Source organism: Lontra canadensis, unplaced genomic scaffold (genome assembly GCF_010015895.1).
Source record: "Lontra canadensis isolate GAN:19392208 unplaced genomic scaffold, GSC_riverotter_1.0 scaffold3, whole genome shotgun sequence".
Classification (NCBI taxonomy): Eukaryota; Metazoa; Chordata; class Mammalia; order Carnivora; family Mustelidae; genus Lontra; species Lontra canadensis.
The window spans coordinates 20,620,348-20,646,155 of NW_022630997.1; the positions used below are offsets into that span (position 1 = coordinate 20,620,348).

The 25,808-nt window shown below is 35.5% G+C and overlaps 1 protein-coding gene across 8 annotated transcripts in view; it reads right to left on the reverse strand.

The window, feature by feature from the left end:
- LCOR (ligand dependent nuclear receptor corepressor) overlaps positions 1-25,808 on the reverse strand; it is a 134,833-nt gene that overhangs the window by 14,140 nt on the left and 94,885 nt on the right. For 6 of the 8 annotated variants that reach the window (XM_032883253.1, XM_032883258.1, XM_032883242.1 and 3 more), the window contains 2 exons: positions 20,932-21,219; positions 17,336-17,429 (listed from right to left, as the gene is read on the reverse strand). In XM_032883253.1, the coding sequence (XP_032739144.1) occupies positions 17,336-17,429; positions 20,932-21,169 (332 nt within the window). In that variant the 5' untranslated portion in view covers positions 21,170-21,219. Of the gene's footprint in view, positions 1-13,492; positions 14,785-17,335; positions 17,430-20,931; positions 21,220-25,808 lie in introns of those variants that run through there. The other 2 variants (XM_032883274.1, XM_032883245.1) reach the window with 2 other exon arrangements.

The following is a 25,808-nucleotide window of genomic DNA, read 5'->3' on the forward strand; positions in this document are numbered from 1 at the left end:
GGTCTGTGTCAGAATTTTTTACTCTACTCCCACTGTTTGTTTCTACCTTTTATTAAATAGCACTTATGTGGCGTCGTAGCGTAATGGCTGACATGGCTATCTTCTCCACTGGTTTCTGAACCTTCTCTAGGTACGGGACAGGACTTTGTCCTTTTTAACCCAACAGCATCACTGCCTAACATGGGGCTCAGATAATTTCAGGTGTAAGTAAGCAATAAATAACCTAACCAAATAAATTACTATGTAGTGAAAATAATTTCCCTAAGACATTTTTCAAGGGAACAGAAAACATAGGAAAAAAGAATAATCTTCCAATGAACATGAATTCAAATCAATGAGGCAGGGAAAGGAAAAAGGGAGTTTTGAAGATCAGACAGTAAAAGGTGTAGGTTCTCAACTGAAGGCACATAGGAGGTTGCTAGCATGCTCTCCAAGGTACCAGAATTACTGAGATGAAAAGGTATGGTTTACATTAGAGCTTTGACTGCAAACCAGAACAAGAAATACCTTTTACAAAGTGACAAAGTACACATCTCAGTTTGCATTATCTATGATGACACACACATTTCAATGAAAGTTTTTATCCTTATTATATGCTATGTGCTTTTTTTTTTCTTTTTAAAATGTTGGTTAGGCCCCACTAAGCAGCTTACAACTAAGGGTTTCAACTGGTTGATCCAGTTTAAAAAACTGGTCTACAAAGACTTACCAATTCCTAGCACCTCATAAGAATCTGCTATCCTGGTTATTTTCTTCTTAATTCATCTTTATCTAGCTAATGCTACACTGCCAGGTTCTCCTGGCAAAATGTTTCTAGTCGATTTAATAGGTGCTGGAATGAACACTAAACTGTGCTGGCTATGATCTGTTTGAAATGCTCAGAACCTCGATAAGAGTATAGCTAAAATCACTAAGTCACTGGCAGAAGAGTCCCCAAATTCTTTCACTGGAAAACTAATGGTCTGGTGATTAAACACACGCATGCTCACATGACCACTCTCACACTTAGCTCTTATATTTTGTTATTCAAACTACTACCACGTAAAAAGAGAAGTCTTCAAAGCACGTAAAACTTCAACCTTTACTATACAAAAAACCCAGTGTACAACAGAAATGCAGATAAATTCTACCCAACTTTGTAATTTTTAATCTTAAACATCTTCTACTTTCTAAACAACTGTTAGTCTAATCTTTGAAAAGAAAGTTTGATAATATGTCTGTGGAACAGGACCAAGAAATGCAGAAAAGCAGCATTCCATCTTTTAATCACAGTTCCAACACTTTTAGGTCTCTGACTGCAGTATCCCTAATACAAACTCACCTGCCTCTTTCAAAATTCTTATCAATACAAATGACTCCCTCTACAGCTTTCAATCTGATTTTCTCACCTTCCCTATCCCTCACACTAAATTAACTCCTGCCAGATGCTTTCACTCCTTGCATTTTTTGAGTATCTGCAAAGAGCCCAGCACAGCACTAAGTATCTTTATATACAGAATCTCATTTGAGCCTCACAGCAAATCTCTGAGGCAGGTGGGTACAAGCTTCCTTTTACAGATAAGAAATCCAGGCTCAGAAAGTTTCAATAACTTGTTCAAGATCATGTACAAAGAAATTAGAAGGGCTGGGATTTTAAATGAGGCCCATCAAATTCTTTTTTTTTTACGTTTTTTTAATTTTATTTTTAATTTTATTATTTGACAGGGAGAGATCACAAGTAGGCAGAGAGGCAGGCAGAGAGAGAGGGGGAAGCAGGCTCCCCGCTGAGCAGAGGGCCCCATGCAGGGCTCAATCCCAGGACCCTGAGATGATGACTTGAGCTGAAGGCAGAGACTTAACCCACTGAGCCACCCAGGTGCCCCCAAATTCTGTCTCTTAAACCTGGGATAGTCTCTCCTCTCTATGCCTTACCTACTCTTCAAGATTCATTTCCTCTACCACCGAGTCAACAACCCCAACTTCTATTTAACAATAAAGTTTATAAGCTTCTAATATAATTTCTTAACTGGTAATTTCACGTGACAGATTTAATTAAGTTATAAGTGAACCTAAAAGAAAATTATTAGATTAAACCTCTCATTCTAAGGTTGAATCATGAGTGCCAAAGTGGTACAGAGATAAGTATAATGGCTTGGAATCATGAGTATTAAAGAAAAACTCATACTATGTGAGGAGGGCAAGTCCCTTAAACTCCCCACATTCCATGGTTTTCATTTTGAAAAAATGAAAGATTAGAATGGGACAGTATTTAATCAATAAGGGGGAGCTAATCAAAAAGTTCCTGTGGTCACAACAATGTGAATATACCTAACATTACTGAACTGGATACTTAAAAATGGTTGAGATGGTAAATTTTATGTCTCTGCTACAACTAGAAAAAGATCTACTGAATAAACTTTAAAAATATGAAAAGACAAAACAAAAAACCTCCTGTTACATTTTGAAAATATACAGCATGTACAGGCCTCACGCTTATAAACTGATTCGGTGGATCTGGTATAGGACCCAGGCATCTGCATTCTTTTTTTTTTTTTTTTTTTTAAGATTATTTATTTATTTATTTATTTGACAGAGATCACAAGTAGGCAGAGACGCAGGGAGAGAGAGAGAGGAAGGGAAGCAGGCTTCCTGCTGAGCAGGGAGCCCTACACGGGGCTCCATCCCAGTATCCCGGGATCATGACCTGAGCCGAAGGCAGAGGCTTTAACCCACTAAGCCACCCAGGCCCCCCAGCATCTGCATTCTTAAAGACTGATTCTAACTGAGACTGATTACATCCAATGATCCCCCTAAGACTCTTTGTTGCTCCAACATTAAAGACAAAACTAGCCTGCACACAACTGAAATAGACATTATAAACATACTTTAAAATTAACATACCTTATATATCATCATATTCATACAGTTCATAATAAAAACTTTAAAAAGCAGACTTGTTTTAAATAAAAGCCAACTAAAAAATGAGACCCAAATCTACTTGTTTTTCCTTTAGAAAATGCTACAATGCAAAGGGGAGACCTAAGGTTTATACCTTATTATTCAATAAAGGCTTCCTACTTTATTTCCCAATGTTAGAACAGATATAATTATAATGTATTTGTTTCACATTTAATAGGAAATTGCATTTAATAGGCTCAGGGGTGAAATGAGGCCTAAACGGCACTCAGGCTGCTACTATGATTTTCCAGATGAAAACATGAGTGATCTAGCTAGAAAACTAACTTGACAGAATTTTAAAGTACCAAAATAATCCCTTATCGCTCCAACACTGCTGATTAAATAAGTATGGCCGAGAGTATAATTAACATCTTGAAACTACTAGTCAATAAACAACAGTGTTTTTACATGCCTATAAAAAAGCTTCAGACTCAAGATTTAATTCTTATGAGTTTTATATATATTTTTGCTGACTTCCCAGGTTCATTCCTTCCAAGCTGTACTCCAACCAAATCATGACTTAAATTATTAATTATTCTAGAACATTTCTTTTCCACTAATGTCTGAAAAAAGCCTTTCTACTTCAATTATAAATACAGCTTGGTACATTTCTAGTTTGATACATCACTTCCTCCAAAAACAGCAAAAAGTCCAATAACTTGTAAATTGAATAGGATTAATAAAATCCTGTGCTAAATGCTTACCAGTGGAAGCAGATGATAATGTGTACACTCGGAATACAAGAACCATTATCTACCGCACTACTTAGTAAATTCTATTAAGAAAAAAAGATTTTGCACTCTTTTCGGCGACAAAATCTAACACCATATGTTGTAGGTATGTTTTTACATTTCAATACAAGTGAATGGTGAGAGAAAGGGACAGTTCTTGAGGAAAATAAGAACTATACAACTCGAGAAATGGCAGAAAGCTAACCCATTTTCCATTTTCCCACTCCATTTCCCTTATGCAATTTCCCTGACTCTGACACCTTGTTAACACAGAAAGTCTTTGAATTAATTCCAAAGTATCAACAGAATCAGAGAAGAAAATTCTGGATTAGCAGGAGTAAGTCCTTTTTAAAGTTATAATAATTGGAGAACTAAGTATCAATTCAAAAACAGACCATTAAAATGAATCATTTATGAGATGCCAAATTATTAACCTACTATATTGATCCGGCCACCAGTTTAGAATGGATTAATGGCAGGAACAGTAATTATAGCTTTGAAATTTACAAAGTAGCAGTAATTAGGTTTCCAGAAAAATGTTCTATAAACACGTGGCATGACTGAGTTAAGGGGAACAAAGGAAGCCAATAAACAAGCCTACAGTACCAAGAAAATTTCCAAAATTATAAACACTGGACCAAAAGGCATAAATAGATAGCCAAAGAAAAGAGACAAAGATACTAACTAAAAGATAATCTGGAGCAACTACCAACAACAGCCTCACTTTTTAATATAAAATGCCATTAGAAATGATCAGAAATCACTTCAATGAACACTAATTACACATCTATCAATTAATTACATACATCAAAAGCTTGAAAAAGCTTCCTCTAATACTTTGCTATACCATTTCTAATCTTTATCACTGTAATTCAGCTATTCCCCTTACCACTTTACAACAGGAATCACTTTATAATCCAAAACTTCTTTATACACCCAGTTTCTAAAAACCACAATTGAGCAACATATACACTGCTCTTTATTTGTCCAAGTAAAAGAAAATGCCAGTACCTTCCCAAGAATCAGAACAACTATAATAACCTCAACTACTTGACAGTGTTGCTTTCATATTTGTGCTTCAAGAAAAGAGCAAACAAAACTCAGTAAGACATTATTTTAGCAAGCAACTAAGCATAAAATTTTACTCTGTGGAAATTATGATTTTTCAGAAAATAATTACCCAGCAACAGCAAACAGGTATTACGAAAATATCAATATGTATCTTGTCTAGCTAAAAAAAACTTTTTAAAGAGAATAATCCAAACAAGTAAAATCGAGGTAGAGAGCATCAAATTCGTAAAGGCACAGGGTTACAAGGCAGTGTGGCACCCAAATACTGAAGCACAATTTCGAAACAGCAGCTTCTAGTTATCTAAGAGGTCATCTGGAGAGACTTTACCATTAAAAAATTACCAACGTCGATTACCACATACATTTACAGTACATCCAGAAATCTCACCCCTTCTGTGGATTTTTTAAAAATGCACTGAAATCTTAAGAAGTAGAAACCAAGCTTTTAAAACAGCTTTTCACAACAAAATTTATTAGAAGAATAGTGGTTTTGAAAAGTCTAGCATCCAGTGAGAACTACCATACACAACATTACAGCTGGGAATGTTTCTCCAAAATGTCATGGTCAAATAATACAATGGAACCATTAAATCTTACACATGCACGAAAGAACTAGCGCTTCTGACATACAATGCAAAAAAAAGGGGACCACATGGATTAAAGATTTAAGTACTCATCACATACATTAAGACACAGCTTATTTTAGTCCAGTCAAAAATCAGAACTGCATTAAAAAATTTAATGTAGTGCAATCAAACCAAAAAACTTAATTTGTGATCATAAGTGCTCTACTACATAAACATTGATCATAGCAAGAAACAAAAAGTTCAAATCACACAGTACAAAAAAAATCTGTAAATAAATATAAACTACAGTACAAGAGAAATATTAAATTATACAATTCCGTCAAACTGTAAACAGTATATTGAAATGAGGTCCATAAGAGTAAAGGGGGTTCCTGTTTTGTCGCATGACACTTGAACTTCTAGAAATCTGAAAGATGCCATTTTCCATTATCTTCAAAGGCTATGGGTTTTATATATGGAGAGTTCCTTTTAGATGTAAGATATCAAATATTAAAGCAGAGGAGTAATCTATTTTGTTAACCACAGATAGTACTGTAGAAAACAAATGGAGTCGTAAAGAATAAAGACCTCTAGGAGACAAGTCTTAACAGTAAAGATGCAAAGGGCTAAAACACTGGAATTAGAACTTCACATCATTAAAAACTTGTCACTGAGGACTTCAAGGCTACAAAACATACTGACAAAATTGTCTGCTGATATGCAGACCTAGACCTCTGCTAATTTTTTGACATTTACATACTCATGTTACAACACCAACTTTGGCAGAATCACTACTAATAAACTCAGAGCACTACTGGCCCAACGGTTCCATCACAGTGGCCAGTGCACAGAATTTTCTAAAGACATTGCATAAACTAGAATGTAGAGGTCAGACACCCAAGGACCAGTGCTTGAATTTAGTAGTAGTGTGGTGAAGAAGCAAGAGCCACATCGAGGAGTAACCGCATCTGTTATAGTTTACAGAAGCAGCAAGGAATGTCATTTAATTGTGCTGGCTATTAGTGGCATTTAAAAACATATAGTTCGTGTGTGTGTGTGTGTGTGTGTGTGTGTTACACGTGTGCTGGTTATACGCTTATGCACATTTTGTTTCTTTAAATACACTGTTAACAGGAACCCCCACATTATCTGCTCAGTAGTAATAACTGAATATATAGAATGCCACTATAAGAGTGTGAGGCACCGTGTGCTGGAGAGTTATATGCAGCTTTAAAATCTGTTTGGCTGAGTTATACCTGGATACCTGAACTGAGTTTTTAAGTTGACATTCATCAAGGATGTGCTACCAGCACGTCGAAATAAAAGCAAAACAGAAAAATACAAGTCACTGTTAGGTTTAAGAATAGCATCAAAGTACCTGAATTGAGTGAGAATAGTGTGTAAACTGTCCCTGAGGGTTTTTAAACAGTGTGTACAAGCTGGATTCCTAAGAACATTAGTTTTATTTAACAGTGTGGACTGATAAAATACCAATGTCTGACAGTTTAAAGAGGAGGTTATAAAGAATTATATGCAAACACTCCAAATGTATAGTTTATACATTTCTTCTCAAAGCAGCAATAAGCTGCTGTAAAGTATACATCCCATCAGAACAAGCAACATGTGGGAGTCAGATAAAGGTTTCTATCTTAGCCTGGTTTTCTGACAGCACAGCATATCAATATCCAATGACTATTATCTTTCCTATCACCAGAAGGTAACTAATTTCGACTAGCAATATAGGATTAGACTTTTAATCAAACACTTTGCTATTACATACTAAAATTCCTTAAACTTACTAATGCTGGTATACTAACCTAGTTAATTATCCCCCCCTCATTTTAGAAATATACCCTTCCACAACTTAAAAACATTAAGATCCATTTTCAGTCCTCTGATGTAAAAAGCATGTCAGTGAATTAATATTAAAAATTTACACAGTAAAAAGGCTTGAATTTCAGCCAAAGATTCTAAATACTGCTCATTCCCTGAAGACTTAAAGGGAGAGAGAATCCCTACCCATTTTCCTAGTGATTTACTTTCTAAAATGGTCTGACACAATTTTTCATGTTGGGGAATTTTCCCCTCACCTCCTCTCAAATTCCAAATTCTTAAGCCTGAAATGCTTAATGAAATGGGAAACATGAGGCGATCATTTGGAATTGCTTGAAAGGTACAGAAAGTTGTCTTTTTTTCTTTAAATAAGATTTATATAAATGTGATCTGACCCCGTGTAATGTAGTTATGTTTTATATTTTTAAATAATCACGCTAAACTTACAGTACCTAAGACTCTGAAGATAAATTAAGACTTTAGTGTTGTAACAGAAAAAGTGCTGAATTATCCCTTTTCTAGTACTTTAAACATTTCGGACAAGTGCTTTCCTAGTGACAGTAAAGTTTACTATATACCCTTCCACCAAGCAGGAAAAAAAAAGTTACCTGGATGAAAGAAAAGAGTTTTAGGAGTGTAGCACCGGGTATTTACCAAATAACAGATGTTGTTTCACTTACTCTGAGGGGGTAAAAATATTCTAGATTGAAATTCTATTTGGCTATTGAATGTTAAAAATCCCTGCTCTACTGTGTCGGTGTCCTGTGGCCAACCCCCCACCCCCCTCCCCCAGTCCCCTTACACACTATCCACTGAGAATCTAATCTCTAAAGAGATTATTTTAAAATTTATGTTTTCAGGACATACCTGAGAAAGGGTGCAATTATGCAGAACAAGGAACCCAAGACTGCACTAATACTGGTTATAGGTTCATAAATTCTTTCCCAAGACAAATCTAAAAAGTCTAAGAGGTATGGATCTTCAAATACGTTTTACTGCTTTAGATTTTTTGGTATGTGTGTAGGGTCATTTCCAGTGTTGAAAAGATCACCTTGAGTCTGTTCAAAGACAGTTCAAGATGGGGTAAATAGTTCATTTCCATAGTCAAACTATAAGGATTAAATATTATGATTATAATATTTGCTACATCCAATAAATCGATGATTAACTAAAAGTGCTTGTTTTTTAGTGTTTATCGATACAGCTCTAAATGAACTGGAAACCTTAAAATTACCCCCCAAATAGTTGCAGAATTAACTCATTAACTCATGTTTTACTGTCAAATCAACATTAATTAGCCTTGATTCTCATTTTCAAACTATCTAAAAGATTTTTCTACCAAAATGAAGGTGGCCCAACTTCACCACATTATCTATCCTGTGACTCATTGTTAGTATCGTAGTACAGAATCTTTAGCCTCTTCTCAAGTCTATATACTTTCCCCTCCTACTCCTTACCAATCCCCCACCCCCAATCTCCTTCATAACATTTGGGGCACACAGCTACAGGGGCTAATGTCTGCTTTTTCAAAAGGCAACTGTGAGTTTATTTGGGAACAAGAGAGAGGACAAGCAGAGAATTTCCTCTATTTTCCCTTCAGTCACCATGTTCACAAATCCTGTAAGTCTCCAGGACAGAATCAATCAAAAACAAAAGCAAACAAAAAACTAAGGATTTTGGAGGTCTGCATTCCTTGTACCAGAATTATACTTCTTTCCTTTTCAGCAGAGCTGGAAAGCAGTCAATTTTTTAAGCCCCTATATAGCTTTAATAGTCTCCTAAATGGACCATTTGGCTAAAGCCATTACGTTTCTAATAACTCTGGCCTGACCACAGTATTAATGAAGACCTAATTACAATGGAAAGGTAACAAGGAAAACAATTTTTGTTATCTTCAATGAGGGTCAAAATTTAACCTATAACTTTCAATGTCTTCCATAAAAGATTAAGTGGAGCAATTCAGTCTATTGTCATATTCTACCACCAATGACAGCAACCTGAATATATAGAAAAGGATGGCTCATACAAAACAACCTCTAGCATTTAAAGAAAGAATAATTACAAAAGAAAAAATACGTGGTTTCAAAATTAAATCTACAGGGACAATAGCTGTTAAGGAAAATGACACCCACCAGTCATTTATCCTCCATAACTACTCAAAATAGTTTTAGGTTCTGACACTGGGCTGACTCATTAATTTGTTTTGTAAAAATAACTAAATGAATCCAAGTTTCACTATAACGGGTCAGTGAAATGTAAGAGAATCACAAAGGCTTAGAACCAGGCCTTGCACCATGTGCTTACTTGGGCAGGGGGAGAACACATAGTTCACTAGCAGCTCCAAGGTTGCTAAGTACTGCCTAATGACAGAAGGTAGTTATGATATGGGCCTTTGCAGGTAGTCATTTTTATTCTAATTTAGAGTTCTCTCCAGAAAATTGGGAACTAAACGTCTCATTGTGCCTTATTGTTTTACTATCTGATCCCATATAGCTCATATTATAGCTCAGGTAAAATGTTGGGGAATGAAAATGCCAATTGGATGAGGTAATGGTTTATAAGATAACCAGAGTTCTAAAAGCACTTCAATATTGTAAAGTAAAAGTGTACCACATAAAGCTAATACACACTTCACACTTGTTGAGCTTGCTCACCAGAACTGAACAGTAATTAACTTCACATAAGGACCCCTATTATCACACAAAGCCTTACTCATATTCATGATCTGCTGCAGCAAAGGTTTATCAAGCAACACCTAAACTTCAGAGTAACAACAAACTTAGTATTAAAAAGTATTTTACACAAATATAAATTATGTTTCTTGAAAGAGAGACTTTGTCCTTCATGGTATTTGGGGAGCAGAAAAAAGTGTATAGCTCATCACATAGTTCAGAGTCACTTGAAAGCCTCCTGAACTTAGTAATATAGTACATTACATTACTGTCAAGTTTCATGACCCAACTCTCTGAAAAATAAGAAAGCTAACGATAAAAATACCAACTAGATATCCTTCCATAGGATCATTCAGTATTTTTGACTTTACAGTGCCATATCTACTCTATAATATCAATGTTCTCTCATTTAAAAACAAACAAACAAACAAACAAACCCGCAAGAACTGATTTTCAACACATTATCTCCTAACATTAGTGTGAGTAATGCCATCATATGCCTACTGGAAAATGAGAGGAGAAAAGGCTTTTGTGACAAAGATAGCTGTGAACTATACCTTCCAATACCATAAAAATGATCAACTGTTGTTTGGGCCACGCAAAACTCTGATTAGCAGAAATTAAGCATGCGAATAGACCAATCTCTATTACACATTTATGAGGACGTCCCCAAACTAGAAAATCTACACTGAAAGTGCCAATACAGAACAGTGGCAAATCAAGAGAGAAATCAAATATTAAAAGAGCACTGCGGCACCAAGACTGACAGCCAGCCATGTGATGAGCCACCTCCGAGAAATACATGGTATAATGGAACTCTGAACACAAAATTTAACATTAAAAGTGCACCTGAATATTACCAACTAACTTTACAAAACCTACAATAAGGTAAAATATATATCTTTTGAAATATTCAGCAGCTTTCTGTTTTTTTTTTTAAAGATTTTTTTTTTTTCTGAGAGGCTCATGAAATTTTAAAAGGGACCACTATCTAATTTCAACCATGCTTCACAAAACAATAATGGCTATTTTATATTGCAGTTACCAATGTAATGCAATTAGTGCTTTAAAATAATCTACACTCAAAAAAGAAAAAAGAAAAAAAAAGAGACCGACCGACCTTTGGAGGAAATATGCTTATTCAAAAGCTTCTTGGAAAAGAAAATTTACCTGAATATCAAGTCATGACTGATCTCAAGTGTAATGTTTAAAAGCTTCACAGACATGAATATTACAATCTTCAGGTCTCAGGACTTTTAATCTGAGAAAGTTTAGAGTTTGGTTTGTTTTTAAATTCACTTTCTAACCAAAACAAATAATAGAAGTACTCAAATTTTCACTATTTACAAGTCTCAGCCTACAATCTGAAATGACACAATACAAGTTCTCTTATTTAAACTGCAGCATTAAAGGGTAGGCACACCATTCTTCTGCTGCTCGATTGTCATCCACTGAAACACACATAGAAAATATTTATGTTAGTAAAATGATCACTCCATGTACACTACAATGACAAAATTTACATAACTCAACTCATACATCACTTTATAGACTACCACACAGGATTAAACCTCTCTGAACAGTAAAACTACAAAAGTTGAACTTTTAGGGCCAGATTTTTAAATGGGCCTTTAATGATGCCTTTCTGAGAGGGGATAAAAGCAAGCACAAATTAATTGCTCAAAGGACCTTTCTGCAGCAATTTGGGCTACCAAATACCCCAAACATCAGGCAAAAAGATACCATGGTTGCAATTAATTGTGTGTGTCAAATTACTGAGTGTGGAACAAAGGAGGCATTCCTTCACAAGCTTAGCCCTTTGCTTTCAGCAAACTTTCTACAACTTCCTTCAACTGCAGATGAAAACCATATATTTCATAAAATATTTTTATTGCAACTTCTAGCTAGGCTAGAAAATATTGCAGAGTCATATACTGCTCTGAACCTAAGCTGCTTTTTCTGTTGAGACTAGAAAGCTAAGAGGAAACAGGCTCAGTCATCCACAGATTAAACTGCTACACAAAATAACCAAACCAAAAGAGGAACCCAAGCCCAGGCTATGTCAAGAATGAGCAGTGCATGTATTTCAATAACAGCAATGGTGTGCCTAACCTTTGAAAACATAGGCTGCGGAGGGAAAACTATCCTTAACCTAATTAACTGCTCCAAAGTTGCTAGGCAAGAATTTATGCCTTGGGAATATCTGGACCTACTTCTCTTCAAACTCGTAGTATCTATCTGAAATCATCAGCCTCAATTTAATGCTCCAAGTCTTATTTTATTTTACACAAAAACTCCAATGACTTTTTGTTTGGTTTTGGTTAAGCATTTAGAAGGGCCTGACCACCTTTCTCAGCAGATTAGATAGGGTATATGTGGTGTGGATTTTGTTTTTGTACCAAAAGTAATTTTAATTTGGTCACAAGGCAAAATTAAATTTCATGGGCTTTATTTATCTGGCAAAAAATTGTAGGAAATAAATATTCTGAATTTGATTACTGTTATTTGAAAAGCCCATCTCAAAAAAAGTTTAGATGCTTTTCAAAGGAGTGCTTATATAAACATGATCTGGAAAGTCCTGAATTGTGTGCTAAACAACCATAAAAACCACCTAAATATCAGAAAAAGTTAAGAAGGGGATAGAATACAGGATGACAAAAAGGAAGGAAGGGAGGAAAGGAGGGAAGGAGGGAGGGAGGGAAGGGAGGAAGGGAGGGAGGGAAATGCTGAAAGCAACAAATTAAATAAAAACTAAAAAACAACACTTCCCCCGCCCCGATCTAGTATCTGGATTAATTAAAAAAGAAATTCTACTGAGCTCAACTGCTGATTGAACTATCATTAGATGTGAAATGCAACCTAAATTATATTAGGTTACCTTGGGGTTCTTTTTTTCTCTCACCACAAACATGTATCCTTCATTTGTGTGGATATTTGGGCAGACTACTGAGGCTGTAAAAATCTAGATACCATTTTTGCAATATTATAATTACTTTAACACACTTCTTTCCTTACTTCTCCCTTTTCCCAATAAAAAGATCTTGGACATTTTAAACTAGTTGCTGCAATGATATCCAGTCGTTAGTACATGATCAAATCTGTAAAAAGGTTTTAAGAATACAAAGAAACTTAGTTTGTTAAAATGAGGCATCCTCTATTGTTTTATGTAATGTACCCTGACTGCTCCTGAGTAAGAACGGAGCTCGTCCTCCATGAGATAAGGCTATATCCTCACTTGTTGGTGAGACCAAATTCTACCCTTAGAAAATACCAAATAAAATTACAGCAAAGGTAGTGTTACAAAGTAATTAACCAAAGCATTTCTGAAGGTAGTGTGTGCACATTTTCCACCTCCTCTCCTACTGGGTGAGCACTAAACAGATTGCTGATTTGTTAAGTAAATTTAATAGAAGAAAATCATAAAATGTAAATTGACCTAAATAATTACATATCACTGAATAACCAGATTTTTTTAATTCAAAGGTTCATTGCTCCTAGGACTTTTTTCTTTAGTTTAATCCTTCAATTAGGTGAAATGTAGAAGAGTAACATGAATGATTTTATAAGATGGCTTTCCAATTTGTAATGATAAAGCTCCCAGTATGACAGAGGTGGTTTCTAAAAGGGGGCTTTTTTCTTTTTTTTGTTTAAATAAAGGCAAATATAACTTAAAAAAAAAAAAAAAAAAAAAAAGAAAAGAAAAGCATGCAGGCTCTACAGGCAAGGAGTCCACTTCCATGTATCTGTTCTCTGTGAGGTAACTCAATTCTCTTTTGTAGAGAAACATGCAAAAAGGCCAAACAATATCCCGAGCCATACTGCACATGAAAATTTTAAAATATGCAACATTCAGAATGCACCTTTCACCTCTGTATACACAAGTCAATGCAAATTCTGCAAAGAAACAAGTGTCACAGTGAATGAAGTTAGGTGTAAGCAATGATAGCTGAACAATGCAGTAGTGCTCACCCAGTTTGTACAGTAATTGGCACTCTACAGTATTCCTACTCATTTTTTGATTCATTTGCACTTTGTGCTGCCTCTCCCTGGGGATCTAATTCAATCTTTACAGAAACATCTGGCCCCTCCGACCTCATTAATTTCATCTTTTTCTTTGGAGGGTTTTTCAAAGTGCCCAGCCTCTCCTTTACTTTGTACTCCAGTGTACTGTGGGGAATCCCATAAATACTCTGAGCTTTGGAAACACTCATTTTTCCACTCATAACCACTGAGATTGCTTCCTCCAGTATCTCACTGTTGTACTGTCTGTAACGCCCTCTTTTCTTCCGAGGCTGCTTGGAGCCAGGGTCTCCTTCTTGATCCGATGTGGGATATGGCTGTCCAGAGGTAGACTGCTCAGCATCTGAGCCCCAAGAATCGGGTCCAGCATCTAACATGCTTTTTCTATTTTGTTTTGGAAGAATAGCCCTTAACTTTTTACTAAGCGCGCTCTCCGTTTGTGAACCCATTACCAAAGAGCTATAGCTGTACTGATCACCAGTGCGAGACTCCCAAGAAAGATCCATTCCTCGAACTTGTGGTATCTTTAAATCTACAGGCGATGCATGGCTCGCATCCTTTTTTCCATCTTGTTTTGCTTGAAGTGCCATTTTTGGAAAGGCAGAGTTTTCTGCAAGAAAAGGAAGGTCACTGATGTTGCTGAGTGCACCATTTCCCCTGAACTTCATACGGCTGAGGTTGAACTCATAATGTGGTTTTGCCCAAGAGGCTTCCCTGGATAATATTAAGTGTTGTCCATGATTCTGTAATCCAGATGGCCCAAGGCTGGCAGCTGTGGACAATTGGTTTCTGCTCAGTAGTTCTTCACTAATCTGCAGGGATCGAGCCAACGGAACTTTGAGTGATGTGGAGTGTCCAAAACCTTCCCTGGTTCCATCCTGTAAGCTTCTTGGAGGTACCCCATCACCACTCCGAAGTCCGTCCGGGCGGTACTGGCTGGGTCTCCCAGGTCGCCTAATTGGATGGAAGGAAACTGATGTGAGCAGGACTTGCACAGGTAGGGAGGGATGGGTGAGGGGACCACTCCTTTATTAGAAGGCCTTGCTTGGGTAACATCACTTTGTGTTATTTATTTATTTTTCTCTAAAATTAAAAAAAAATTGTCTCGGCAGTTAGTTTTAGAACTTGTTCACAAAAAAAGAAAAAGGAAAAAAGAAAAAAAACCAGGAGCTTTTTGGGCAAAGAAAAATTAAACCTGTCAGCTGGTCTCTGGTTGGGTTCACAAATTTTCGGAGAAAAAGTTTCGCGCAACTGTCTGAAAATAGCACCTTAATTATTAATTACAAAGTAATCATCAAGTCTCCAAAGATCTACACAGAATTGTGTTACCAATGTGACGTTACCACTAAACAAGTACAGTAATAAAAGAGTAAGCCAAATTATTTATTTTAATGCAACATATTCAACATTCATGACAACCAGCTATAAAACTGGAACCATTTACAGTGGTGGAACCCATAGATAAATGCTCATTTATCCCACAAACAAGTTGATGTTCATTATCAAAAACCAAACATGTTCAAATAACATTTCTTATTTTGCTTGGGAAAAAAAAATATGGCTACCAGCCCCAAGGGGGGGAAAACCCAAACCAAAACAAATCAAAATACCCATCACATTATAACTTACCACACTTCTTCATTTTAAAACACTATTAGTTGCAGACACGAGTACCACTAATTTTCCATTTGAAGTAATCCAATCTTTAAAGAAACTGCCCTTTATTTTCCCCAAACTTTGTTCCTTAAGTTCTACTCAAAGTAATTACTGTCAGAGGTAGGCAAGCAATTTATAGCAGTTTTCTTTAGTTAAAAGTGTCTCTTCTTAAAATATTAAGCATCAATTTTGAAATTTTAAGTGGATAGCTTTCAAATAATTTTAAAAAGTCAACTACTACTTACACAAAGTTAATTCATAAGGTTTCCATTTTCACAATAGATAAATATTATCAATGATAAAACTGGTGACTGGTAAAGCATGCCCAAGGGTAATAATTACATTTACTAGGCACAAAAGTGGAACTCTGAAGAAATAATGATAAACCAGCTATGTTCTCCAAAAGTCTACAGGGATTCTGTGCTGTTATCAGTAAATAACATAATAAAGATAACAATGAATATTCAACTAAAAGATGGGCAGTCTTATGTCTTCCAGAAAACAATACCATACAAAAAACACTTTCCATTCAGAGGGGTAAACCACAGCAACTTCAACCACATTATGCATGGAACTCGGTGGCCAAGTTTAAAGTAAATCTTAAGCAAGGGATTCATTTATGCACACCACACTTAGGATTCTTCTACATGTGTCCTTAATCACACAATTCAAGTTTTCTGATATATAAACGGAACCCAATGATTTGGGACCATAATGACTTGTATCTAATATAAACTATAGTGAAAAGAAGGGCTTAAGAAAAAAAGATTAGTCAACTATGCAAATTGTATTAAATCAGTAAGTTACTTTTAGACTGAATAGAGGAGGAGAGAAAAAAGAAAATGATGGAATTTTAGAGAAAATAAAGGCAGCATTTTAGGAGTCAGTAAAGGAATTCTTCAATTTGAAGGTAATTAAGAGTAAGTTGAAAAAGGTTAGCCCATTTAGTATGTACTTATTCCTTTAACATCTAAGTAACTTTCCTACGTTGGTACTCTGAAAGTTAAATAAACCTACATATTAACTAATTTAACTTACCAAAGTTACTTTTCATATATGAAGTTGATTTTTGGTTACAATACAATTTTATGGAAATCCTTCCCAATATGGTTATTTATTATCTTCATTAACACCTGACTTTTCTAAATGGCTTCTATGTACATGCCGAGAGAATTTAGACAATTCTTACACTATAAAATTAGGTGGTCAGAAAATTCACTTTAATTTGCTAAGAGTTATCAAAACTGAGCATGTAATAATCTCTTAGTACCATACGATGGTTATCCCAACATCTATAGTTTTAACCACTTAAAAAACAAAAAATACATACAATTATATTTTCTGAACTGCCACAGTATTAAAACTGCAGTTCAAATCAACAAATGAAACCAAACCAAACCAAATCAAACCAAAACAAACAAGAAAAAAATGAACAGTTCCCACATACCCACGCACTCCATTAGAGATACCCAGTTAAGTACTGGAGCCCAATTTTCATTCAACAACTTCAGCACACGTAATACTGCCTTACATCTGAACCCTGGAGTTATTTAGGTTGGGTTTCCCACTCTCAAACATTCAACAACAAAAAGGCCAAAGACATTCTTGCCATATTTTTATTCACTCACTACTTGAAGTGATTGGGCAAAACTCATCTACCCTAGTCAATTCTGGACTTCACAGATTGAGCTTTTACTTGAGAGATGGACCAAGTAATTTACTAAAGGCCCACTTACAAGAGTGTTACTTTGAAGACTTAATTTTTAAAACATACAATGGAGATTAGTACCAATCTTTGATAAATTGCCCCCCTATAAAACTGTGGAAGGCTACAAATATTTTCCCTTACCCGTTCCCTTGAGTACTGGAGCAGCCTGGAGAATGGCTCAGGGAAGTGCTGCCAGCACATGGACTTTTCTTAGTGGACAGATCAAGTACACCGTCTGTAGAGACACAAACAAACACCTGAGGATATTAAAACTAGGAACAAATGTGGACTGAACAGACCAAAAATGACAAAGCAACAGGCCCAGTCAACCATGCCGATACACTAGCCATATATGAAGTTATAAAGTCAATTCATTAAAGAATCAGGACTATTTTTCCTCCTACAGTGACATACATTTAGCAAAGCTTGAGCTAGTATCTCCAAGGGTTAAATATTTTATTAGTAGGGCAAAAGAAAAGGTACAGCATATTACTGAACATGTTAGGATATAGTGAGGTAACAGAAATCGCAGTTTACATTGTATTAAGTTCTGTAACAGAACTGTTAGACTCCATTTTCTAAATTCACCTTCATCAAAGCATGTGAGTTTTAATGCCACATCATACAAATTATAAAACCAAATTCCTTAAGAGCTAAGTCTACCCAAAACATTGTAAGTATATAAAAGTTGGACTTAGAAAATTTTATAACACAAATCATTTTAAAATATAAGTTTATATGGTTAAATTACATGTATATACAAAATAGTCTATAAAATGAATCAGATATTAACTGTTTATAATTTTCATGTGTCCTAATTACTGTTTAGACACATCTGCAAAAAAACTCTGTATATGGACAATCTTTTGGAAAAAATCTGCAGAAACTCTTGGTATCTATAAAAGCAAGGTTTTTCAATTAATAAGCCATTACAAACTAGTGAGCAAATTTTAGGGAAAGAAAGAAAGAAACAGTCTTGACACTGATGACAACCTAGATGTTTTAGCCTTTTTTTTTTTTTAACTGAAGCTAGACCACATAACAAATTCACACTATAAAACAAAAAAATTAGAAGACCTTCTTTTCCCACAAAGACTTTTTTCCCGAAAAGACATGTCTAAAAAGGAAAATTCATCATCTGGACAACTTTTAAAGCTGCCATTCTGTTCAAAATTAACAAAGCAAGCTAATACTCCATGCCTCTGATTTTCAGTTGGTCAACAGAGAGGACTTTCTATCCAGTTATGTTAAAAACTGCTCCAATATAGAATCTACACAGGACTTGTGTCTGAGGACACTGTCACTCCTGATTTCATGGTGTGAGAAATATATACACCAAAAATCCCACACTCATACAGAATAAGTGTTGTCCTTTAGAGTTACTAATGTTTCTAAAAATATAACTGTAATCTTATAGAACCAAGTGTCCTTTTAGACATCTTAACCCAATGAGATATCTAACAAGTAAATACACTGCTTAAAATATTTCCAACCAAAGACACTATTATTTAAGACATCCAAGTCTGTCTAATCAAACAGGCAATGTATTTTAAGTCTACTTAAATATACTAAATATACTGTGATTTCATTGGAAACATTTGAAAATTCATTTGGGAAGTATCATTTCTAAAATTTTGTTTCACTTAAAGACTATGCACTATAATCCCGTCATCTAGCTTCAATTTCTGTTGACAAGAGCGTACCATTAGTACAACATATCTCTTAAGCATAGCACCAACTAGAAGTTAACTTAGACTAGGTGTTATCTTTTTATGTTAATCTCCACCATTAATACTTTAAATACAACCTCTACACCGCCATTCTTCTCAACTGAAGTTTTTAAGGCAATATTCTGGGCAAAGAGTTTTTTAATGAAAGCTACCAATCTTTGGTAAAGATAATCTTCAACAGAAATAAAAAGCACAGAAAAGCACAATTTGGTTTTTGGTAACCGAAAGTAAAAGCACAATGACTGATGTGAACATATGACAATGAGGAATTCTACCAGGAAATCTCTCAGAATTATAAGATTGTGATTGCTATTCATTACCCATAACCAGTTTAAAAAAAAAAAACAAAACTACTAATTCAAAAATACATTCTTTAATAAACAACTAAAGCTGGTCCATTAAGTATAAATCCCTCTTAAATTACTTACAATAAGCAGAAGAAAGTCCTTGCAGAGATTTTTACAATGCATTAAACTTTTTGCAAAATGAACCTGTATTTCTCACCAATAAATCTATACATCTCATAACTTTCTGCACACTCTTAAGAGATTTCTATGACAAGGAAGTCTTATTAATAGATATCACCAACGGCAGAATTCAAATACTCATTTCATCTTCGTGAAATTAAAGGTAAAATGAGATCATAAAGCAACAAAAATATTAAATCTATTTAAGAGAGTAAACTTTTCATAAATTCAAGAAATATGTGCTAAGCAAAACTGGTAACTTCTTTTTTTTTTTTTTAAAGATTTTATTTATTTATTTGACAGAGAGAGATTACAAGTAGGCAGAGAGGCAGGCAGAGAGAGAGGGGGAAGCAGGCTCCCCTGCTGAGCAGAGAGCCCGATGTGGGGCTCGATCCCAGGACCCTGAGATCATGACCTGAGCTGAAAGCAGAGGCTTTAACCCACTGAGCCACCCAGGCACCCCAAAACTGGTAACTTCTAAACCTTTTCCCTTAATCAGGATCCTCATCAATTAAAATTACCTTTTGGAAATATTCTAAGGTTAGCTCATAATACAGCATATACACATATGGATGTGTTTGTGTATTTATAAAATACTGAATACACTGAACCACCTGGTGTGTCTAATGTCTTCCTCATTGTATCTAATCCCAGAAGTTTCTTTTTTTAAAAAATGCAAACAAGGGGGGCCTGGGTGGTTCAGCGGGTTAAAGCCTCTGCCTTCAGCTCAGGTCATGATCCCAGGGTTCTGGGATCGAGCCCAACATCCGGCTCTCTGCTCCGCGGGGAGCCTGTCTCCTCCTCTCTCTCTGCCTGCCTCTCTGCCTATTTGTGATCTCTGTCAAATAAATAAATAAAAATTAAAAAAAAAATGCAAACAATACATAGTCTCGCCTTATAATTTCATTTGCACAGTATAACTTCTGCCGAGTAAGACATACTTATTTCTCAGGTGCTAATCCTAGAACACTGATGGATGGGGGAAAACTTCATTTTTCATAGGGGTTTTAAAAACAAGGGATATGGCAAAGGTTTGGAGGCATAAAATACTCATATAAATATAAAGTAAATTAAAGATTGCAATGGGGTGCCTGGGTGGCTCAGTAGTTAAGCGTCTGCCTTCGGCTCAGGTCATGATCGCAGGGTCCTGGGATCGAGCCCCGTATCGGGCTCCCTACTCAGCAGGAAGCCTGCTTCTCCCTCTCCCACTCCCCATCTGTGTTCCCTCTCTTGCTGTGTCTCACTCTGTCAAATAAATAAATAAAATCTTAAAAAAAAAAAAAAAAAAAAAAAGATCAGCAACAACTGTAACCACCTAACTTTCCTGGGTGATACATTAATCATGACTGCAAACTATTGATACATAACGTAGCCATTTTATCTGTATTTCTTCTCTATTACTGCAGAGTCAGGAATAATTTAAGAATCACATTAGTTTTTATCCTACTATTGTTATTGGTGCCCTAATTGCCAATAATTTTTTTCTCCCCAAATTAAAGTATTCTGATTGGACAGAGGAGACCTTGACATCAAACCATACCTTGTTCGCTAGGTTCTGACTGAGACTTTCTGACAGTAAGGTCCAGAGGTGAGTCTTGGTCAGCCATGAGAAGTTTGCTGAGCACAGGGTTCTGAGTAGTTGCAGCCGTGGGAGAGGTGGTGACTGGAGATGCTTTCGGCAGGCTTTGGTTCTTTGTGCTATTGGGCTGGCTGGGGTCCTGAGTAGAGCTATTTTTTGAGGTATATTCAGCAGCAAATTGTTGGATCATTCGCTGCATGATCTCACGGGCCACTAGGGGAATATTGGGGTCGGAGACCCAGGGACTGTCTGTAAACAAAGATTTATTTACTTTTAAATTGGGACAATGTACTTAAAAAAAAAAAAAAAAAGACAGCTTTCAAGCAAACATAAAATTTCATTTTATCTTTTTTCTTATAATGCAATACCCTAAAAGTAGTATTCCCTCTCAGAATTATATTTTTAATCTCTAAACTTGAGTTCCAGATTTTTAAAAATAAAATTTTCATAAAATCATTTCTAAACACCACCCCCTCAATATTATGAAATTAAATAAAGGGACAACAAATAGTGTATCTTACGGGCAAGAATCACTTACCTGATACAGAAATCTCAAACCCTTCTTTTATGAGATAATTACCCCTCTGTTTACCACCTATAGATCATTTTTGGTTTCTCCTAGACCTTTCCTCAGCTACTTCTTCCTGAATTGTTGAAGAATGGATAATTTAGTTCATGAGTGTGTAATTTACTTTCTGTTCAAAACTGAAGGCATATCAATATTATAAAAGGAGATCCTTAATATAAGATCCATGGTAGACTGGGGCAATAGCCTCCCATTTTCAGGCTCATTAGAATCACTTTGAGGGCTTATAAAAACAGATTGCAGAACCCTATCCCCAGAGTCACTCATTCAGCAGTTCTAGGGTGAGCTCAAGGACTGGCATGTCTAGTAAGTTTTTAGATGCAACTGGTTGAGGGACCACAATTTTAGAACCCCTAGGCTAGGAGTTTAAATGCCAAATCTCAAAAGCTTAAGCCCATATATTTTCCATGAGTTCCTTAAATATACTCTACCAATCATTAAACAGAACAGCTAGTGAAATAATGAAATAAACACCTAAGTTATCAATTTCTAATCAATGTTAATTTTAAAAACATATGAATTCATTAAATCATAGAACTTTTAGCACTGGAAGGGACGAACACCTTGAAGGTCAAATAGGGGAAAAATCAAAGGGAAAATGTTTGGTATGACTATGTCATCACATCTCCACCGTTACCATACTCTCAGGGAGACTAAGCTTGTCAAGAGCAGAGATTATGTTTGTTTACCTCTGTACACTCAGCACCTAATCTTGCCTGATATAAAGAATGAATTCGTATTAGTTGAGTAATAAATGGATCAGTTCAATCAATCAATCCTCATCAGGTTTTGTTTTTCTTTAGACAAATGAAGTTAATGTTCTAAAGAATAAGTGGCCTCTTCAAATTTGTATAGATGGTTAGTGGTATAGACTCCTGATTAAAACTCTCCCCATGATCTTAATGTTCCACCTGTGACCACTACTTCCCCACCACACTTCAGAGGTTTTAGAAGACAGTTATCAGAAAACCTGAGTTTCCTTGGTCTTTTAAAGATTTAACTATAGAAGGTAAATTACTTTACCCATAATACAGCTGGAGCTGGAAGGGAATTAGGTTGCTTTATAAATTTAGAGAAATACGACTTATTACAATTAAAATCTAAAATCTCTACAGTAAACACACACACACACACACACACACACCATCAAAACCTCATGGGACTCCTAAGAACAATTTTTGTTTCCCTGAACGGTAACATTCAATACCAGAAGATAGTCTAAAATCAGAATATTTAATTCTCTGAAGTCTAATGAGGTTTGCTTTACCAACAGTAACATTTCTGTTCTACTAACAAGTATTTCTAACCCTACGTTTCTTCTCTATAGAGTATGCTACACGGTTTAATTGAGGTGTTCAATTAGGTAAAGTTCAGAAATTACTGCAACCACTGACGAGTTCCTTAAATGTTTTAATAAATATTTAGCCACACACTGTTTAAATCTCTCTATCCACTAAATATTCATATTCATATTCATTTAACTTTCCACTTACGATCCATCCTCCAAATGAAAGACTGCATATAATTTCAAGTTTTAATATATTAGTGTATCTTCCTATCCCCAGTAACACTCAAAGAACAAAGTGTCCAAATAGGAAGCAAAATGAATTTATGAGATATCTGGTCAATCAGATTCATAAATGTAATTAACAGATTTGTGAAGAGTCAAGAGATTTTAGGATAAAGACCATAAATTGCTATCTCTGAGCTTTAAATGGCTGCAGTCTGTCTTGCCTCTTTTTTGAATGAAGAAGATAATCATAAAGCACAATTCATATTCACAGATTGATGACATCTCTGGCATGTGAATTTTTACATCTTTTGAAGTTTCCTGAACACATTTCATTCCTTCACTTACTTAAAACACAACTCTATAAACCTAGATATGCCTTGAGCGACATGCACAACTGAGTCAAATAAAAACAACAAATCAAATCACAATTAAAACGAGAGGAAAACAAGTAAATGCTACATCACCAACCACCTGTGTGTTTTAAAACTGCAAATCTGGGGTGCCTGGGTGGTTCAGAGTCAGTTGATTGATCATCTGACTCTTCCTCCCCCAAGCCCACTCTTGTGTGCATGCATGTGCACACGTGCTCTCTCTCAAAATCTTAAAAATTTTAAAAATTGAAAAAACTTTCAGTAAAGTGTCAAATTTTCTAACACAAGTGACAAAGCAAGCTGAAAGAATATGACTTTAGAAGATATACTGTTCATAAGCTGGAATTTATTATAGAGTCCACACCACAAAAGCCTACTTTTATTACATCTATGTTCCTACTTAGCTTACAGTACCTTTCCATGCTCAATTATTTTAAAACAAAATTTTGGGGGTGGCCGGGTGGCTCAGTCAGTTAAGCATCCAACTTCTCATTTCAGCTCAAGTCATGATCTCATGGATCTTAAGCTGGGGATAAAGCCTGCTTAAGATGCTCTTTCTCCCTCTGTCCTTCCTCCTTCCTCCCGAGGAAAAAACAAACAAAAAACATTCATTTGCAATACTTAGTAACAACTAAATCCAAATCTCTGAACTATTTATTTAAAAAAAAAAATCCCCTTCAGACTAAATTGCCTGTCATTCTCTTCATGTTAGCACATTTTTGGTATAACCCGAAGAGTACTAATGGTCACCTTTGAGACATTTTCATGAAGATTGATATACTATCTAAAAATAACAATATTAATGCATAAAACAAGGAGGAAGGAACTTCCAATAACAAAGCAATACTCCTTTTTTCCGAGCATCATGCACCAGTATACAAATACAAAACTTTGTATACATACAATTTCAGAGGATTCTCATCTCTTAAAGTCTATCCTAAGAATGACTCTGAGGTAAAAATTCCCTCATGTGCCCCAAAATTTAATGTTTAAGTAAGAAAACTTTTAAGAACTTTAAGTTATTCCTACATGACAAAGGGATAGGACTAGCAGAGAAAGCGGCTGGAATTCTCTTTCAGAATACACTTATGATTGACTTTATTAACTCCCTGTAAGCAAAGAGTACATGAAAAGTTCTTTCTCCACGTATATTAGGGACAGGAGCTGCTCTTTTCAAATAATGAAGTTTGCTGCAGAATTAGACCCATGACTTAGTACGCATCCTAAAGTAGAGACCAACAGAGGAACTGTAAAGATGTTTTATTTTGTTAATAAAACTGACAGAACTGATCTATCATTTATACTTTAAATGTGAATTACTTTAATAAAACAATCAAATGTTTGTAAAACTAAGTCAATTACTATTTTGAACATAATTTTAGTACTCAGCATACTTTAAAGGGAAGATAAAGTGGGCATGGGAGCCTCAGTTGGGAGCTTTAGGTCAGAGGGTACTTGAGAGGATGAAAAGAGAAGTGAGGATGGAAGGGAAAAAAGTGCCACAGAAAACAAAAATCTTCACTCCTTAATTTTATATGAGGCCTGACTTCATACTCCATTTTGAAAATATTGACCACATTAAGCAGAACATCAGCTGCTCTCCAACTGTAAACAACCAATTAGAATAGCATTTATCAGACTTTAAACCAGTATACAGGGAAAAATCACCCTTGTAACTCTGGAGGGAATTCCCAGAAGAACAAGAGGTGTAAACTGGAATGTATAAATCACTGAGTCTGCTGGAAGATTAGATAAGGAATATTCAGGATTATGAGGAGTTTGTAGGAAACTTTTTTTTAGAACCTCTCATAGTAACCTCCATCTTGGAACTAGAGGAAAGAAATAACTAAGGAATACAAATCCATTCAGAGTTTCCTGAAGGTAAAGACTTCATTAGAATGGAAAATGGAGAGAAACTTTCTGAAGGTCTTAGCTAATGACAATTGTGCTTTGTGGGCAGAGAAAAGAGATGTAAAACCTGTCTACAATAATTTCAAGGAGAAAGAAAAATGGAAAAATCTAAGAGATGGAGGTATTACATACCATCTTATATGGGGTATAAGTTTTACTATGTAATAATGAGTTTATTTCTCCAATTTTAATAATTCAATGAAATTTTAGTGAAACAAAAATGTACCAAGGAAAAGATGCTTGCAAATCTAATTTTAAGATATAACTTCACATCTTTTTTCCAAATGAATTTCATTCAGGAATTACTAAAATTTTATACAGTTGGTTTTATGGTTATTTGTGATTAAAATTATAACCATGTAAGAATATTTGTCTGGGGGCACCTGGGTGGCTCAGTGGGTTAAAGCCTCTGCCTTCGGCTCGGGTCATGACCTCGGGGGGTCCTGGGATGGAGCCC